General features: G+C 45.4%; 3 protein-coding genes and 1 long non-coding RNA gene across 5 annotated transcripts in view; 1 reads left to right on the top strand and 3 right to left on the bottom strand.

The window, feature by feature from the left end:
• The first annotated feature begins 801 nt into the window (after positions 1-801).
• Positions 802-2,461, top strand: LOC130405124 (uncharacterized). Of its 2 annotated transcripts, none has more exons than XR_008904301.1 (3): positions 802-1,147; positions 1,229-1,310; positions 1,924-2,461. It is a non-coding gene; the product is annotated as an uncharacterized LOC130405124 (long non-coding RNA). The 2 variants fall into 2 exon arrangements; XR_008904300.1 differs by having other exon boundaries at positions 1,232-1,310; positions 1,924-2,457.
• Positions 2,462-5,816: 3,355 nt separating this feature from the next.
• LOC130404662 (UPF0524 protein C3orf70 homolog A-like) lies at positions 5,817-9,874 on the bottom strand. The gene is made up of 2 exons (XM_056609517.1): positions 9,421-9,874; positions 5,817-7,215 (listed from the first exon to the last, which is right to left on the bottom strand). Exons 1-2 carry the CDS (start codon positions 9,611-9,613, stop codon positions 6,515-6,517), a joined length of 894 nt encoding a protein of 297 aa, XP_056465492.1. The 5' UTR covers positions 9,614-9,874; the 3' UTR covers positions 5,817-6,514.
• Positions 9,875-11,545: 1,671 nt separating this feature from the next.
• Positions 11,546-17,619, bottom strand: tk2 (thymidine kinase 2). Its single transcript, XM_056610080.1, has 10 exons — positions 17,423-17,619; positions 16,487-16,524; positions 16,184-16,258; positions 16,025-16,078; positions 15,145-15,234; positions 14,618-14,691; positions 14,105-14,193; positions 12,793-12,872; positions 12,548-12,628; positions 11,546-12,251 (listed from the first exon to the last, which is right to left on the bottom strand). Exons 1-10 carry the CDS (start codon positions 17,550-17,552, stop codon positions 12,162-12,164), a joined length of 801 nt encoding a protein of 266 aa, XP_056466055.1. The 5' UTR covers positions 17,553-17,619; the 3' UTR covers positions 11,546-12,161.
• Positions 17,620-18,846: 1,227 nt separating this feature from the next.
• Positions 18,847-19,010, bottom strand: part of si:dkey-191g9.5 (rap1 GTPase-GDP dissociation stimulator 1-B) — an 11,504-nt gene continuing 11,340 nt past the window's right edge. The window contains exon 14 of the mRNA XM_056609693.1: positions 18,847-19,010. This exon is cut by the window's right edge and continues 396 nt beyond it. The gene's annotated coding sequence lies outside the window, so the exon portion shown is untranslated.

The following is a 19,010-nucleotide window of genomic DNA, read 5'->3' as shown; positions in this document are numbered from 1 at the left end:
AAGTTGTTCTGTGCTGTGATTGGCTGAAGAGGAATAGTTAAATCGCCGCGTTCTAAAACTGGACCTTGCGATTTTACATGTTCAATCTCTGGCGACTCCTTGCAACGCCTTGCGACGCCTTGCAACTCCTTGCAACGGCTTGCAACGACCCGTTCACACAGCCCCTGCGACGTTCTAAAACCGTCTCGTTGCAAGCCGTTGCAAGGTGAATCTTTGGTCTGAACTAGGCGTGCTGCATCAGGAAGTATGCCGTTGGCAGGAGGCGGGACATGCCAGTGAACCGCCAATCAGCAGCATCGACTGTTGACAGACATGTTGGAGTAGACCTACCGTGTGGAATATTAAAGTTTCAGTAACGTTACAGTCACGTTTACATGGACACATCTATGCCGCATAGATTTCTATGCGGCATAGAAAATGGTCATGTATACGCCTCATTCGAAATACAATTATCTGTTCGGCATAGATTCTATGCCGAATAGAATAGGTGGTGTAGTCCGTTTTAAATCGCCATGTATACACTTATTCCGCATAGATTGGGGTTTAACTTAGAGCAGCCGCAGTAGTTCACTGAGCTCCGTCGGTACTTTTAAGCACACCGAACTTCACCGCTGTCAAGGAAAGTGGATTTATTGCCTGATTCACGTCTTTGTTATCACTCCGTAAAAGTAGTCCGGTAAGCGTGTCCGGTTGCTAAGCGACGGGACATGTGTGTTTATTAATGAGGTGTCCGCGCGCGTCCGAGATAACTGTAAATTAGTAGGCTACTTGTAACCAGGTGTAAGAAACACTTCATTTAGTACCGTAAAAGAAGAAAGACTTTGCTTTGATTATCTTATTTGTTTTGAATGCACCGCTCAACTCGCATGGTCCCACGTGGGTACCTAGTTCTCAGCTAGTTCTCAGCAGCCAATCAGAAGCTACGCAGGCCACGCTCAGCCAGTCGGCTCGGAGAGGAAGTGCAGTCGCGTTGCTCTTCCGGTCTTTTCGGATCTCGGCCCGGGAAGCGAGGGCAGCTGTGCGTTAAGGAGAAGAGGAAAACCAGAGAAAGAACCCAGAGTAAAACCTGTGAAAAAGGAAAAAGAGTCGGAGCACTTACCCAGTGGAGGTCCGGAGCCAAGTGGCTGAACGAAGGAGAGATACGTCGGTAAGACGTGTTAATTATCTGATGAAAAGATAGCTTGACGCTTATCGTCGGCGGCCATGCTAATGCTAGCTCTGTGCTTAGCAGGCTAACTGCTTGCCTGTCCTCCGGAGAGCTGCTACGAGGTTCGGCATTGGCATGCTCCACCTTGATACACAGAGCAACGGTGAGAAATTTGCTCTTCAGCTGCTCTTGTGCGATTTTCCTGTTTTCCGTGTGCTGAAAGAAAGCAGTGGTGATATTAGGGAAAAAATAGTAATTTGATATGTTGTGAATGTGATGAATATAAAACAAGTTTATTTTGTATTGTGCAATTTATTGAAGACATTTATGTTATTCCAACTGAGTTTAAAGCAATTAGAGGGTAATTTTTGGTGCAGATCTCGGACATGAATAGGCCTATAGTGTAAGAGTGAACTAAGCACAATTCTTTAATACCTCTGAGTCTACCTCAAAATGTGTACTGTTATGTTATTTGCACATGGTTCAGATGTTTATAATTAATGGTTTTGTATGTTAATGGTTACTTGCCATAAGTATTATTTAAACTGTTCACATGAACAGGTAAATGTGTGAGCACTTTAATATTTAGTTCTCATGAATGATACACTAAAGATTGAACGTTGTACAACAAAGATAGATATTTGAGAATTGAATAGAGATGAAGATTTGTCAGAATAAGTAATTGTGTAATTGTGTGCATCTTTCGACATCTGATATCCCTAATGATGCATCTGAGAATGGATAGTGTTGAATGTATTGTGTGACCCTGTCTACAGGTCAGGTTTTTTAGAGGACTGAGAGTCTGAGGTTCAGGACAACTTCCTGCTGTGAAAGATGGCGAGCCAACTACCCTGATTGAAGATTAGCACCGAGGAGATATTCACGTACACACTCATTCACACAAGTAATACACTCACATTACACTACAAGAAACCTTGGAATCGGGTGAACTTTCAACAACTCCGTTTATTTTAAGGGCCCCACCAGACATTTTTGTTTTAAGTGTGCACACTACTTTTTTATTTTCATTACTGTTTGGTATAATATTTTGCATTTTGTACGAACCAGACAAATTACTTTGTTCACTGTAAAATATAAGAGTGGCTACTCAATTGTTACTCTTGTGTCTGCCTCATTGTTGTTGCTCAGTACAGTGGCTCCTCTCGAATTTGGTCTCTTCTGATTCTGGTCCTGGTCTTATTGTTAGTCCAACTTATATTATACTGTAATTCACTTTTACACTCCTAAAATTGGTTACATACTACTAGTACTTTTGCAGGCTGAATGTTAAAGTACTTCTTAACTTAGAGAGATGGCAGCTGCAGTAGGACCTTCGAGGATTCCTGGTCACTAAATTCCCGTAAGACCACTCTCTCCCACCAGTCTTGGCTGCGGACTCGCATCCAATTCCTCTTGTTTGTGGCGGAGCATAGGGTAAATATAAACAGGCATGAAAATCACTCACCTTTCGGCGAAATTCGCCGTTTTGAAACCAAAATAGGTGACCTCCGTGAATCGTGTAGATTCGATGAAAAAATATTTATGGGGGGGGGGGGGGGGGTAGGTTCAGAGGCCGGCCAGTTTATAGTCCTCCGTAAAGTGCTGTACTTATGCTGCGTTCGAGTATTCTCTGCGAACCGACTCGGATCTCGGATCTGACGCCACGCCCACACTTCAAGCGTTTTATTATTTCGCTCGGTCGTTGGAGGAAAACATGGACCCGGAAAGCTGTTGTCGCGGTAGCATTGGTAGAGGACCAGGCGCTCCAAAATAAGTAGGCTATAGGCCATAGTCAAGTCAAGTTTATTTATATAGCACATTTAAAACAACAGTAGTTGACCAAAGTGCTGCACACGAATACAATATATTTGTGTACATAGGCAGAGATACGGACGCAGTAAGGTATTGCAGTAATACGAGTGATTGAAAATACCATTTTAACTAGGGCTGCAACAACGAATCGATAAAATCGAAAAAAATCGATTACTAAATGTCGTTGTGTCGCGCGATTAATAAGTTACTCATAGGCGCAGCACTGTTTACAGCCAGCCGCCGACAGGTTGGTTCACGGTTCATGCACGCCCACAGCGAGCTTCAGTGTGAGCGACCACAGCTTGTATTTGTCATATCTTAAAACTGGACTGTAGGCCTACATAAAAGTGTTGTACCTTCACTGTCTTTAGGTTAAAAAAAACTCCTTCAACTCAGTATCCGTCTAGTGGTCCAACCGAAAATTCTGTCAGCTGCTGCTGCTGCAGACGTTGTGCAGACGGGCTCGGAGTCGGCACCGCGTGCATCAACAGTCATTCAAAGCAGCGGTAGTAATCACACAACCGGACGGTGTAGAAAGTCCCGTCAGTTAAAAATAGTAATGCAGTTTTTAAATCCATGTTAAAATCGGCAGGATATAGATAGTTAGCTTATAAAAAACAACTAACCAATGGTCACAAACAGTGTCAAATGTGATGTGTTCAGGTCGGCTCAGAAAAACGATTGATGCGTTCAAATGCAGCAGAAAAAAAAAAAAATTGAGATGTTGGTGAAGACCAAAAAAAAAATTATATTACTTTCCCAGTAATATAAAATATATAGTAAAGATAGAATTAATTATGACCTGTTTAATGTCCTATCCTGAACTATCATCATCTTATCAGCAATTAAAGCAATATTACAAGTTCTATTTCAAGGAGTCTCGAAAATGGTATCAATAGGTTTGACCGGTTAACCATGGACATCCCTTATATACATATAGAAGTATATCATACATTGTATGTTTCTTTTTTGTGTTATCCCAGTTATGTTTTTTTAATCTTTTTATTATTTAATATTACTTTTAATAGTTCCGGGACGTTGGAGCAATAACCTGGTGTTTTTACATTTCAGTCTGCACTGTGAATTTGAAGTAATAATTCAGTTTTTGAATAAAGATGCGGCAATTCCAATTTTATTTTTATTTTTTTCTATCCGATTCATCGATTAATCGATTATTAAAATAATCGTTAGTTGCATGGATACCCCGGACCCCACTAGAGGGATAATATCCTTCTCACCTTTTTCACCCCTGACCCGTTTTCATGCCTGATAAAGTTCTGACGAGAAATTGACGTTGCTGCGCTGTCCTCCTCCTTCTTAATTGAAGGAGCAGGCAGAGAAAAGCTCTCTCCTGCTGTGCTTTCATTAAAATCAAATTTAAAAATCCCCGATAGTGATAAGACATACATTATGTCGCCGCCGGTCCAGAGACGTGTCAGGTGTGCGCGAGAGACATAACGGACACTTTTGTTACTGCCATGTATACAGTACATTCGGAACACATTTTAGGAACAGATCTATGCCGCATAGAAATCTATGCGGCATAGATCTGCCATGTAAACGCGGCTATTTGATGAACGATAACAAGCTCCTATAGCAGACTTTAACTAAGAGTTATTTAAGGCAGAACTGCCAAGTACATCTTGTATATGTATTTCTGTTTAACAACAATATGATTTTTATTAGCCATGTGTTTGTTATGGCTTTGTGACTTTTAACTTTGCTATGGAGAAATGCTGGGACCGTTGTTCTCTAGACATTAAATAGGGAATGTATTATTTCAGTCGAGTCATTCGTCAGTGCATTTGGCTGAATATATTGTATTCATGAAATGTTTTATAAAAATCAAATGTTGGATTCAGAATGTTGTGGCAGACAGTACACTTACACACGAAAAAGGTTTTATTTTGGATACTTACACGTGTTTCTATGTCATAATTGATTGTGTCAATAAATGCATGTTTTCAAACTCAAAAATAATCGTTTGAATAATCGTGATATCAATATTGACCAAAATAATCGTGATTATGATTTTTCCCATAATCGAGCAGCCCTACTTTGAGTGGCCACTGGTTAGAATAGCGCCGTATAAATGAAGTCCCTTCACAATGTACGGTAAAATTAATTTCAGAACTTCCTCATTTTGGATTCCTATCTGCTCTCGTTATCCTGTTGTTGTTTTGAATCCTCGGGCCGTGCTACCACCTTTGTGCCTCTACTCCAGGTCTCGTTGAAGGCTCTGATGGCCTAAAACCTAATTTGTGAGTCGATTTCGCAGTGACTACAACTGAATGCCTTCCTTACGGTTAACCGGCCAGGACTCCATCAGCGATTCAAAATGTATATATGTCACTTCATTGCACTCCTGAGCATCCCAGGAAGGAGGGATCCCCCACTCTGCGTTCAATCTCAAGATTTCTTGAGTTTTTTCTGGCCCTCTGGGGGGCTAGGGTCAGGGGGGGGGGTCATAAACACATTGCCTGTCAAGCCCTTTGAGACTGGACCTGTGATTAAGGGCTATACAAATAAAATGGGAGGGGGGGGGGGCACCAAGACAGGATGTTATGGTTCTGGAGTCAGGGGGGGGACGGGGTGACGGGGCAGAGCTCTCCCCAGGGTGGGTGGAGGGGTTCCTGGTCCGACCTCGGCTAGGGAGGGGGAGGAACCAGCTGGGCTCCAGACCATCCACTACGCCCACCCTTCATTAGCAGATCGTTAGGAGACCAGCAGCTTGAGGGAGAGAGGTCTGTTGGCTGATGAGGGTCCCAGTGGTTGGACCCTCCTAACTGTGGAACGAGCTGTACAAGCTCTATCTTCTGTTCTCAAAATAGATTGTCTATTTGATGTGTTATTACCACCCATGCAAATGTGTTTACCAGCTGGTTCCAGTCTGGCCACCTGATGGAAGACTACAGCAGAAGCTCTGTTGCAAGGAAACACCGTACACGCACGCACACACGCACGCTCGCACACCTCCAGCTAGCCTGACTTTTAGTTTAGGGAATCAAGAGTTGGCTGAGCTAAGCTACATAATATGATGCTAATCATTTACGAGCTCTCGGAGCTAAACGACTCCCTGTGCGGTCTGGCTGGCTTTCTGAGAGTAAATCAAACTTTATTCAAATTGCACCTTTCAAACACAGAATGTATCTCAAAGTGAAAAGTAAAAAAATTAGGTTAAAGCTGGAAGATTAAAACGGCAATCCAACAAAACGGTTACCATAGCCAAGACAGTCAGCGTTTCTATTAAAGCATTTTTTTATTAGTCGTATGAGTTGTTCCCCTACATCAACTGCGAATTCAAACCACCTTCAACAGCAGAGATTAAACAGAACCGTTTACATCTGGAGTGGAGCGGTTCAGAGTTCACGGTTCGGTTCAGGTCACGAGCAACACTTTTTTAGAATGAATTTTAACAGAATGAACCGGACAACACGCACACGCCCCGAACCGGGATCAGCCAACCCAGCGGTTCGAACCCTAGTTGAAATTGCTTATATATAGCATGCGGCGTGTGTGTGTGTGTGTGTGTGTGTGTGTGCGTGCGTGCGTGTGTCAGACTGTGGTTTCCAGGGCCTCGGCCAAGTCCTGCAGAGACCCTGAGCCAGGAAGGGGAGGAAGATCCCACTTCCCCTCGTTAAGATCCTCATTCATTTCCTCATTAAGATCCTCGTAAAGAGCCTTGCTGATGTCGGTTTGTCCCTCGTCGGGCTCTGGATCCGCGCAGCATTGGTCCACTCCGGGTTTTCCCGAGTCCTCCAGGCTGGCAGGGGAGGGGCCGCCCCAGGATTTCTGCCCAGCCAACCCTTGGTCCGAGGCCTGTCTCTGGGCTGGAGATTCCCCTCGGAGCGGAGCTTCTCCACGGGACAAAACCGACCGAGAACACGGTCGTAAACCGCGTTCAGCTTTACCCCGAGGCTCGGCTTTATCCTGAAGTTCGGCTTCATCCCAAAGTTCTGCGTTCTCCGGCACGCCGGTCGTCTGAGACGCGCGTGAGGTCGCAGTCCGCCGAGCGAGGGGTACGTAGAAGGCCCGCCCGTCGATGCGGGTTACGGCGTAGTCCTTCTGTGGGGCGCGAGCCCCCAGGCCCAGGGGGTCAGAGGTCGTCGGGGAGACCAGGCAGGAGGCGGTCCTCAGGAAGCGCTCGGCCAGTAGGGCGGAGAGGCTCAGCGAGGGGGCGTGGCCTGCCGGGCCGGAGGGGATGGGCGTGCTGGGGAGCTGGACCACGTCGGTCATCGGCTGGTAGACGTATTTACCTGCGGACAAGTGAGGGCGGGGGAGGGGGGGGGACAGGTGTTTGGGGGGAGAGACAGGAGAGGGGTGAGGGCTGAGGGGGGAGTGTTGACGTCAGCGGCACAGGATTTGATGTTCTCCAAATCGGACCAATGATGTCCACAGCTCAATGGTATGGCATTTATAATATAGAGCGCTTTTCTACCCAGTGGTCACTCAAAGCACTTTACAATATTGCCCAACATTTATCCATTCATGCACACATTCACGGCAGGGTCAACCCCTCAAAGCGACAGCCAGCTCGTCAGGAGCAGTCAGGGTGAGGGGTCTTGCTAAGGGACACCGACACTCACATAGGATGAGCCGGGGATCGAACTAGCAACCTTCAGGTTACCAGCCGACCCGCTCTACCTCCTTAGCCCCGTGCCGCCCAACAAACTGTCCCCGGAAAATTGAGTTGTTTCCGATTGCGATTTTTTTTACGCAAAATTATTCCTTTATTCCTTAATTTATACTTTCTTATATTAGAACACAGCAGAGCGGGCGGTTCTCCATTTAAGATCCGGGAGAACTTCCACCGGAGTAACTGTGGAGTCACCAGACAGACCTTCAAGAACACCAGACAGACCCACAACCCGCCCACTTCCTGTGGGGAGGCGGCCTGTGAGGCGGTTCGCGGCCCCTCCGGCGGAACCTGTGAGCGTCGGCCGGCCTCAGGGGGGAGTCGGACACAGAGCCGAGTGTGACAGGCGCTCTGCTTCACAGCTCGATCTTTGTCCCGCGTCACCATGGAGACACGGCGTGTCACATGTCACATGTCACATGTCCGCAGACAGGAAGTCCCTTTACTGTGCACAAAGAGGGGAAAGTGTCCCGAACTTCCCCAGATCGTGTGTACTGTGGAGTTGTGCGACCGGGGGTCTGGGAGACAGATCTGGGCGGCATGGGGCTCAGGAAGTAGAGCATGTTGGCTGGAAACCGGAAGGTTGCTAGTTCAATCCCCGGCTAGTGTCAAGGTGTCCCTGAGCAAGACGCCTCACCCTCACTGCTCCCAATGAGCTGGCTGACACCACCGGCGGTGTGTGAATGTGTGCATGAAAGGGTGAATGTTAGACACAATTGAAAAGCACTTTGAGTGACCACTTGTTAAAAAAGCTATATATATATAAAAAAATATCTGTATATATATATATATATATATATATATATATATATATATATATATATATATATATATAAATGCAGTCCATTCACCATTTATTTACCTGATACCCATGAATGAATTAATGAATGGTCCGTTCTCTGGCACTGAGTGATATGAACTGACTGAGGTTCGCAGTTCAGATGGCTCAGAGTCGGGGGGGGGGGGGGTGTAAATGCAGCCTGTGTGATTGCGAAGCCCTTTGGTATACACTGATGAAGGGCTAGGGAGATTAAATGGACTTGTCTGCAGAGCGGGTAGCGGAGGGTGTGACGGTGCTTCTGGACGGGCTCCAGTGAACCTCCATGCTCTATTGAACACACTCTTGGCTCATCAATATATATCTCCCTCCCTCCGTCCGAGCGCCTCTTTCACTCCCTACAGTGAATTAAACATCTGCAGCCATCTGACGGGGACGAGTTGCGAAGACGAACTTCTGAATGAAGACGAATAGAGACGCGCGTCAACGTCTCTACTCCGTCATCATTAAGGAGTTCTTCACAACTCGTCTCTTTCAAACTCTCCAAGACTTCCTCTAACTTACTCATCCTTCGTCCCCCCCTCCCCTTTAGTTCGTCTTCCTCTGTAGAAGTTATATCCTCTCCAGCCGTGATGTACATAAGCTACATAGATCGGTTATTTCTTAACCCCTCATAAACTGCCTCTACATGGGCCCCTTTAGAACAACAACGCCGACGTGTGCCAGAGCTGAAGGGACGACCGGAATACGTGGGAGAGGCCTCTCTGTCGTAGAACACAACTGGAAACACCATCGAGTACAAAAACAGAAGAAGCGCCTGAAACAAACTAACTAGCGTGGTCCAACTCACTAACGTGGTGAAACTAATTAGGGTGCAAGTGCAACTAACTAGCGTGTTGCATGGGTGAACTTTGGAGGTCTTCCAGCGGAGAGAGAGGAATACTGAGACAGAGAGATAGAGATAACGAGAGTGGGGGAGAGCGAGAGATATAGAGACTGAGAGAGATAACGAGAGAGATACAGACAGAGAGGGGGTAGGCTACTCACAGTGGCACCACCCCAGGAGACAGCACCAGTGCAACTTGAAACATTTGCCGTGGCTGTGCGTCGTGCACGCGGATTGCGCGCCGTCACGGCACGGCAAGAAGTCCGGTCGCCCCGCGCAGCTGCGGGCGGACGCCTGGGCCTCGTCCAGCTTCACGCTCTTCCTCATCCTCCATGTTTCCCCGGGCTCCACCATCCCTCACCCGGGGGGAAGGCGACCCCAAACCGGGAGCCGCTTCTGCGCTTCGGGTTACAAGCCGACGCCCCCCCCTGGGTGCGCCACATCCGCCCTCGGACCCTTTCCCCCGCGGAGTGGTGTAGTTTTGTCGGCTTGGGACTGGGAGTCAACCACGGGGGTCCTGGTCCGGCGCGGGATTCCTGGTCGCAGAGGTTGGAGCTCCTCTGGTCACAACTTCCCAGTGCTGTTGTTTCTGCTCGACGGTAGTCGGTTCCTCTTCGCTCCGGATCTGTGTGAATGTGAACGGGTCCTCCCCTCTGCTCACAGCGCCCAACACGCCCACTTCCATCCTCTCAGCTCGGCCAAGTCACACTTATCCTTCTTCTCCATCTCATCATAATGTCTGATAGTGTCCATCCGATATCTGATATCGGATCGATATCTGAGACATAGTCTCTCTTGTGAATCGTCTCACCTTCTCTCGGCATCCTCTTTCTAGATTCACCCTCTCTCTGGATTCACCCCTTCACTGCCATCCAGGAGATAGCGATGTTGATTCCCTGCTTTCAGATCTTCTCAGATGGGCTATCTGAGCTCTGGTCCACAGTGAAGGATGGTTTGGTTGATTGATGGAAGACAATTTCGAGAATAAATAAAATTCCTGCCATGTTTTGGGTGGATTTGGAGTTAAGACCAGAGCTGTTTCCAGTCTGGTTTTATATTTTGGAAGTCTTAATAAGAAGACACCAAACCAAAGAGGTGAATAGACTGTTGGACCATCAGGCAGAGACAGTGTGAGAAGGGTGTGATGAGGCTCATTCAGACAGACGCCCTGGTTAGTTAACCATTTATACCTAATGAACAGTAGTTAAGTTACTTAAAGGTCCCATGGCATGAAAATTTCACTTTATGAGGTTTTCTACCTATATGAGTTCCCTTAGCCTGCCTATGATCCCCCAGTCACTAGAAATGGCGTTCGGTGTAAAACGAGCACTAGGGATCCTGCTCCGCCTTTGAAAAATGAAAGTTTGGATGCTCCGATTTCGGATTTGGCCCCATATGTCGTCATAAGGGGCCAAGCTACCTCCCCTTTCTCTGCCTTGCCCGCCCAGAGAATTTGGCCCGCCAATGAGACAATTAGCTACGACCGTGCGAGTGCCACATGTGTCTGTTTGTGTGTGTGTGAATACACACACTGTAGCGCAAGTGTTGTATACCTCTTTGTTATTTGGATAACCGTTCTGCTGTTCGTGTTATGGCGCATAACACGTCGGGTTCTCTGACGTCTGTGGTATTTCCACAATGAGCCTCATAGTGGGGGTTATCTCAGCCATGGCTGAGAAGGAATTGGGGGAAAGAAACTTTGGCTTTGACTCCCTGGAGTACATGAACCTCGACATGGAGGAGAAAGTGATTGTTGCCCGCGATTGTTGACTGCGATTGTCACCCGCCGGAGCCCCGCTGCCGAGGCGGTGGTGCTCCGGTGGGAGACAATCGCAGTCAACAATCGCGGGCAACAATCCTTTGGCTCGACTGGCTCGTAGTGGCTGTAATTCTGCACCAAGGCTGAATTTCTTGAACGTCTTCAAGGACTGTATTAGGGGGCCACTAACAGCTATAGAAAAGCATTCATAAAGTAGCATGCCATGGGACTTTTAAATTCATTGTACGTCATTTAAGGTTGTATTATTTGTGAGTGAGGCTGTTTGATATTTTCTACTTGATCTGTAATGGTTATTAATATCTGTATATTTATATTACTAAGTGTCTTGGACATTATATATATATATATATATATATATATATATATATATATATATATATATATATATATATATATGAACAAATATATTCAAGAGAGGAAAGTTGACTCATAAGGTCGTCATGAAAAAGCTTTTATTTTGACAATGTTTAAAAGTCCATGATATTGCGTTAAAGGCATTTATTTAAAAAAAAAAAAATGGTGTTTCAATCAAAAGGGGCCCAAAGCAGAAGACCTTATGACGAAGAAGTGCTCAATTTGATACGGAGAATGTAGAAGAGGGAGAACAACGAATACAGAGGAATCCCAGAGCAGAAAGCCTCCCCCCTTGGTGTGAGGCTATAACTACGCCCCCGCATGGTGAGAGAAGCTGCATAACACGTTTAGTTTGGACTGTAACAGTTTAAGGCTAAATCCAGCAGCCACATATCCAATACAAACAGTTGACTATGATACATTGGTCAACTTCTTTTTTTTGCCAGAATTGTTGTAAACATCCGTTATTACTGTAGGCTTCATAAATATCTAAATCAAGTTAAATATTAATGACATAAAACAACAAATCTGTATTAAATAAATCCACATTAAATACAAACAATCTCTGGTCCCCGTTAATCCCTTCTAAGGCAAACGTCTTACATTTAAGTAAAGGTTAAAGTAACAATAAAATAGACTCGATAACTACTAGACCCCAGCATCAGTTCCCTCTCTGGTAGTGGGCAGAGAGACCGATAGCAACGAGATGCTACGCTAGGAGCTAGCGGCGCCAGCGGTTGAGCTAGCAGGGAGCGGGAGAGCAGGGGTCTAGCGGAGGTTGCTGGAGGTCAGAAGCTTGTCCCGGTTCTCCTCGTAAAGCCGGAGCATCTCTGGGAGGTCCTGGTCCGCTGGGATCACCTGCAGGCACCGGAAACACACGTTAACCCTGGGCTTGGTGTGGATAACAACAACCACTCCGACACTTTAAAAAGAGACGAGAGTGACAGATAAAGACACTATTATCACTTGAACAGAAGTATAACAAACTCTTTGCAAACCAACTGAGGTTTTGTTATTACTACTGTACTTCGCCCAGTTGGGAGGCCGGTGTGGAGGGCAGTTTGAACCCCAGTTTGGAGGCCAGTTAGAGGCCAGTTAGGAGGCCAGTTTGGAGCCCAGTTTGAGCCCAGTTTCAACCCTGGGGGGGGACCTACCAGGACAGGAGCTGGGAGCTTGAAGGAGGACTGGTGGACCAGCCAGTCCTCGTAGAGCTGGTGGATAGACCTCAGGTAGTCCTGGAACAAAAACACACCCACGTCATTCAGTCATTCACCCTGGTCGGTGTTCATTCATTAAAAACCAATGAAGTCCATGTAACCAAACCCATTAAATGCAAAAGGTCCAAACATCCCCGTGGTAACGGTTGAGAGGAGGAGGAGTGGTGACCGCTGAGACTCACCAGAGGGATGACCTTCTCCTCCTCTCTGCACCTCTGGATCTGCCTCTCCTGGCACTTCTCAGGGGACGTCTGAAGGTACACTGGACCCAGGGGGCCGACGAAGACCAGTGTGAGGAAGACCAAGGGAGGGAGAACATGATGTGAGGAAGACCACAGTGTGAGGGGATGAAGGTTTTTCTAAAGCATCTAAACCATACCATGTGTGCATGCGGCCTTAGCACAGGCGGTCCCAGTGGGAATCTAACCCCTGACCCTTAGGCCCCGTCCACACAAAGCCGATTTCATGGCGAAACCGCAAAGGTCTTGTACGGTTCGGCCTTCCGTCCACACGAAGCCGGCGAATCCGCTGACCGAAACCGCAAACTTCTGAAACCACCCTCGGAGGTGGTTTCAAATCTACCCGGTTTCGTTTTGGATTCGTGTGGACGCCTGAAACCGACTGAAACCGCAAACCATGACGTCATCGCCCCACCCCTCGACCTCCTAGCCAATGACTGTTAAGCCCGCGGAGTCTCACCCTTTATGCGCATGCTCGCCTCTTCTTACTATTTATTTCTGTAGCAGAAGCAGCGCCCCTTATGGGCCTGGAATGTGTACTACAGCGTTTCTACAGATCTACTCGGTTTCGCTTGACTCCGTCTTTACGGAGATACTCCGAAACCGGATAGATCGAAACCGTAACGGTTTCGGCTTCGTGTGGACGGGGCCTTAGTGTGATTTGCTTTACCAGTGGATATAGACAGGGAATCAAACCCATAACCCTAGCAGGGTTAATACCTTGCTCTACCAGTTGAGCTACACAGGGAATGGACAGTGTTTCCCCAAGCTCTGTATGGTTAAGGCGGCCACCTTAACCACAATAGGGACCCGCCTTGACTACCAATGTATACAAATATATCTATATATATTAGAAAAAAAAAGTATAAATATATTTTTTAATAATTATGCATTAACAAAGTATAAAAGTCTAGTAGGGAAAGAAAGCATACTTCCATCAGGTATAAAAAATAAAGTTAAATAATGCATCAGTAATACTGTTTACAACAATGGTCGTGCCAAGGGATTGAAACGTTGACGCCAACCCCCCCCACCCCGCTCCTTGTCCACCTTGACTAAGACATTTTCTGGGGGAAACACTGGAGCCCCTAACCTTGGCAGTGTTCATACCAAAATCACCCAGCATACAAGACCGCAAGAAACTATTTACTATGAAGACAGTGTAAAAATGCAAAGCAAATCCCTAAACTACGAAGTCTACAGCATTCTACCTGTGAACATGTAACGTGTGTTATTGGTACTCCTGGGCTCTCACCAATCAGATCGACGGGGAGGTGGAGGTTGGTTGTGATCCAGTCGAACCATTCAGTGAGGATGACGAAGTCCACCTCCGGCATCTTCCCACTGAAACACAGCAGCTGTTATATCGCTGGCGGCCAGCAGGGGGTGGCCTTCACATGTCAGACCTCCAGGAGTAAGGAAACCCTGGACCACATACTATATACCTTCACAATGTGCAAGATGCTTGAATGTTCGAAATAAACAATCATGAGTAGAAAACTGCTCAGCATTAGGACTACATAAACAGTTCTTTGAACACCAAGTACTTATTTAGCACTAATACCACATCGTGAATCTACGTGATAAGTTTGCGTTGGACAAAGCTAACATTTTGGACTACAATCTAACATGGCGTCCTTTATCATGATGTCATGGCTTTCCCATTGTGTTTAACTTGTGGATTGAACAAACAGATGTTTCCTAGACGATGGATTTAGCCTTAAAGTTCTGCAGGTTGTGGCTCTAAAGCCGTCGGGGTCACCAGTACCTCCTGAACAGGTTCTCCACAAAGATGTACTTGGCGCTGAAGATGGACCGCTCCATCATGCACACTGGACCAGCCTGGAGAGAGGAGAACAGGAGTATAGTGAGCCTACCGTAGTTACAGGAGTATAGTGAGCCTACCGTAGTTACAGGAGTATGGTGATCCTACGGTAGTTACAGGAGTATGGTGAGCCTACCGTAGTTACAGGAGTATGGTGATCCTACCGTAGTTACAGGAGTATAGTGAGCCTACCGTAGTTACAGGAGTATAGTGATCCTACTGTAGTCACAGGAGTATAGTGATCCTATTGTAGTTATAGGAGTATAGGGATCCTACTGTAGTTATAGGAGTATAGTGATCCTATTGTAGTTATAGGAGTATAGTGAGCCTACCGTAGTTACAGGAGTAGTGAGCCTACCGTAGTTACAGGAGTATAGTGATCCTACTGTAGTCACAGGAGTATAGTGATCCTATTGTAGTTATAGGAGTATAGTGATCCTATTGTAGTTATAGGAGTATAGTGAGCCTACCAGGGACTTCAGGTGTCTCTCCATCATGGTCAGCTGGACGTACGTCTGCAGGGTGAGACCCCAGCGGACCGGGTCCTGGTACATTAGAGCCTGCCACACACACACACACACACACACACACACACACACACACACACACACACACACACACACACACACACACACACACACACACACACACACACACACACACACACACACAAATGTTAACATGCTGTTTACCTGATTGTATGTTAACATGTTGTTTACCAGGCCGTATCTTAACATGTTGTTTAACTGACTGTATGTTAACATGTTGTTTACCTGACCTTATCTTAACATGTTGTTTAACTGCCAGTATGTTAACATGTTGTTTAACTGACTATGTTAACATGTTGCTTACCTGACTGTATGTTAACATGTTGTTTACCTGACTGTATGGTAACATGTTGTTTACCAGAACGTATTTTAACATGTTGTTTAACTGACCGTATCTTAACATGTTGTTTACCTGACCTTATCTTAACATGTTGTTTAACTGACAGTATGTTAACATGTTGTTTAACTGACTATGTTAACATGTTGCTTACCTGACTGTATGTTAACATGTTGCTTACCTGACTGTATGTTAACATGTTGCTTACCTGACTGTATGTTAACATGTTGTTTACCTGACTGTATGGTAACATGTTGTTTACCAGAACGTATTTTAACATGTTGTTTAACTGACCGTATCTTAACATGTTGTTTACCTGACCGTATCTTAACATGTTGTTTAACTGACAGTACGTTAACATGTTGTTTAACTGACTGTATGTTAATGCGATATTTATCCGACTGTATGTTAACTTGTTGTTCATCTGAATGCATGTTGTGTCTAGGGATGTTTCGTGAATCGTACCAGAGGGTTTTGTCCACGAACATTCCTCCATTTAGAAATGGGCTCTGGTAGGACCTAGCACACGGTAGGAGGGAACACATCAGGAGTTAATCTACTTCGACTCGTCCATCAGTGGCGGTAGACCAGCTGTTGATGGACTCAGGGGCGAGGAGCCACTACCTCTATGGAGCTGGTCCTGCTGAAATACTCTAGGAAGGTCGTCTTCCCAGACGCGATGTTGCCTTCAATACAGATCTAGATCACACACACACACACACACACACACACACACACACACACACACACACACACACACACACACACACACACAGACACAGACTTTACTTGATGTTACTTTTTGGCTCATTTTGAAGAATTTGACAATTTATAATCGTTATTTTGGGTAGTTGGGAAGATATTGACCCAATCTGTATGCAAGTAAAGTAGAAGATGGTGAAAGAATATGAAAAAATCAATACTGACCACTTTGTTTTTTTGTCCTCCATGTTGGTCCGATCCCCCTTCATGATGATGAGAGTTAAAGATTATCACCTCCATGTATTCAGCCCTCGGGTTAACAAGATGGCTGCCTACATTCTTACTCTAAAACATACCCCTTAAGGGTCTGTATTTCTCCTCAAACAGTTTGAGCAGTTTGAGAGACTGTTTTACCTGGAATACCAAAACTCCAGCAGATGAAGACGGTCTTTTGACCCAAGCTACAGAACAGCAGCAGTACGGCTAGTTTCTTTTTGAGACCAGCATGCTTGCTAGTTTAGATAGTGCTTATGAACAGTAGTTTCGGATGTTTGACACATGCTGCAGAGTGGACCGTATTAGGTCACTTAGCATGGAAATGCTTTGTGGAGAAGATGAAATAACTTGGAAGGGTATGGAGAAAAGTCCTGTCGCTTTCCATAACAACAGTCTTTTTATTATCACCAGTCTAATCGGGAATATCCCTAGTTTAGGAATCAGGGAGGTGGAGCTCAGAGGAGGGATACTAGTTTAGGGTTAAGGAGGTGGAGCTCAGAGGATGTGGAGCTCAGAGTCATCTCAGGATGACTGGGAAAACTAAAGTGAAAGCAGCAGAATGGTCTGGACAAAGAGCATAGTAATGACACCATAACAGAGTCATAACCAGAAGTTATGACAGACATCTGAAACCAGTTAAAGGGCTGGTGTGTACGCTACCTGATGAACCTATTTATTCCATTTCATTAATGCCTGAACAGGTTTTACCTGAACCTTGATTCAGTTTTCAGATTCCGTTTTAGATCAAAATTGTTCTGCACACATTAATAATTACAAATAACCTGCACCAAGAGACGCGTACTGTTTATATCCTTACATCTCACAGGAGATTAAAAAACGGACCTTAAAGCAGAAAGTAACGAGAGTTAAAGCACTGGTACTGACTGTATGCTGTGGTCTGGATGAGTCCTCTGGTTCCGGGTCGGAGTCCGGGTCCAGACGAAGAGAGGACTTTGTGTTTAAAAAATGTTTGACCACACAATCTCCGAAATGTTGTGATAAAAGGGGACGACATCTTCCATATGTGGTGTGGGTGTTATGCAAAAAAAAAACAACGATAACAAGAATGTTGGGTACCACAATAAAACTACATCCGGTTTGAGTAAAAACCCCTCCTTCAAAATAAGAGTCTTATAAAAATGCACATTTTATTATACAAGGTTAGGTTTATTTCACGGGCTTTTATTGAGGAAGAACCCCGTTATTATGTTAATTAATTGTTCCCAAAGTCTTTGATACTAGTTTGATACTTATTGTTTAATTGCACCCATTTATTGTGATGATGAGTTTTATAATAGTTGACACTAGTTAGTTTTTCCGTTTTTATGCATAGAATGATACATGTCATGGATGGATATATCAGACTACATTATTGGAAACGTTGATAATTGTAAAAAGTGTAATCAGATACAGGTCGTTGTTAGGGCATCCTGCTAGGAGGAAGACTGCAGATATAAGGCCATATGTCTAGACACCCTCTATTGTTGTCAAGGTGGATGTTGCATTTGATCCTGCTATCGTGCATTTTGAGTTATTGACTAAAATAATACAAGGAACCGGAGGAGTATTATAGTATTTTAATCTTGTTAATATCATTATTGTAGAACATGGAATATATATTGTCAAACTCCAGAGAAAGGAAAAAATTGATTGCTTCACTGATTTTTAAGGAAAACACACACACACACACACACACACACACACACACACACACACACACACACACACACACACACACACACACACACACACACACACACACACAGATAACAGGACAAGGTTTATTGTAATATATTCCTCATATGAATGTTTAGTTTGTCATCAATGGCAGATATTGCTTGTGGAAGTCAGAGAAGTCATGGCTGTCACAGAACTAAACTAAACCACACAAGGCTCCTACTGTTGCTGTGGTAACCAATACAACCCCCCCCCCCCCCCCACCCTCCTGTTGGGCTGGCTAAAGAGCTTCTAGTGATCCTTCTGTCTTCATTAATAACTGATAATCACCAGCATTGATCCATCAGATCAGGCTGGTGATTGGCCATGAGTTAGACTGTGAGACACACATGGCTTTGAGTGGACACGCCCCCACTGTATACACGTAGATACACACAAGTACACAGACACACACACACGATGATACTGGGCTGGATGCACGGTCACTGCTATGGTTTGTGCTTCAACTTGACCTTCTTTGTCTTATCTGTGTCTCTCCCACCCAGTAGCTCTATCTCAGACCGTTCGTAGAAAATACAGGAGTTCAGATATCGGGGCCTATAATATCAGGTCATATAGACCCCCCCCCCCCCCAGCCTGACTTTAAAATTACGAGGATGAAGATCGTAACCTTGTGCCTAGTTTAGTGCTCGATGGCAGGACCGCCCCAATGGGGTTACCATGGGGTTACCATGGCGACGGGATGCTGAGAGCTGGACAGGGCATGTGCAGGTGGATCTTTATATCGATGGCTCCG

This window comes from Gadus chalcogrammus, chromosome 15 (genome assembly GCF_026213295.1).
Source record: "Gadus chalcogrammus isolate NIFS_2021 chromosome 15, NIFS_Gcha_1.0, whole genome shotgun sequence".
Taxonomy (NCBI): Eukaryota; Metazoa; Chordata; class Actinopteri; order Gadiformes; family Gadidae; genus Gadus; species Gadus chalcogrammus.
The sequence above is the reverse complement of the archived record's forward strand: the minus strand, read 5'-3'. Positions and strand labels throughout refer to the sequence as shown.

Excerpts from the sequence above, each read along its gene's own strand:
- tk2 (XM_056610080.1), bottom strand. The coding sequence starts at position 17,552 with ATGTCGTCCCCTTTTATCACAACATTTCGGAGATTGTGTGGTCAAACA. Across the intron at positions 15,235-16,024 it reads TTCGTGGACAAAACCCTCTG|GCTCTAATGTACCAGGACCC; the intron begins GTACGATTCACG and ends TGTGTGTGGCAG. Across the intron at positions 12,629-12,792 it reads AGGAGAAGGTCATCCCTCTG|GACTACCTGAGGTCTATCCA; the intron begins GTGAGTCTCAGC and ends TTTTTGTTCCAG.
- LOC130404662 (XM_056609517.1), bottom strand. The coding sequence starts at position 9,613 with ATGGTGGAGCCCGGGGAAACATGGAGGATGAGGAAGAGCGTGAAGCTG. Across the intron at positions 7,216-9,420 it reads TCTCCTGGGGTGGTGCCACT|GTAAATACGTCTACCAGCCG; the intron begins GTGAGTAGCCTA and ends ACTTGTCCGCAG.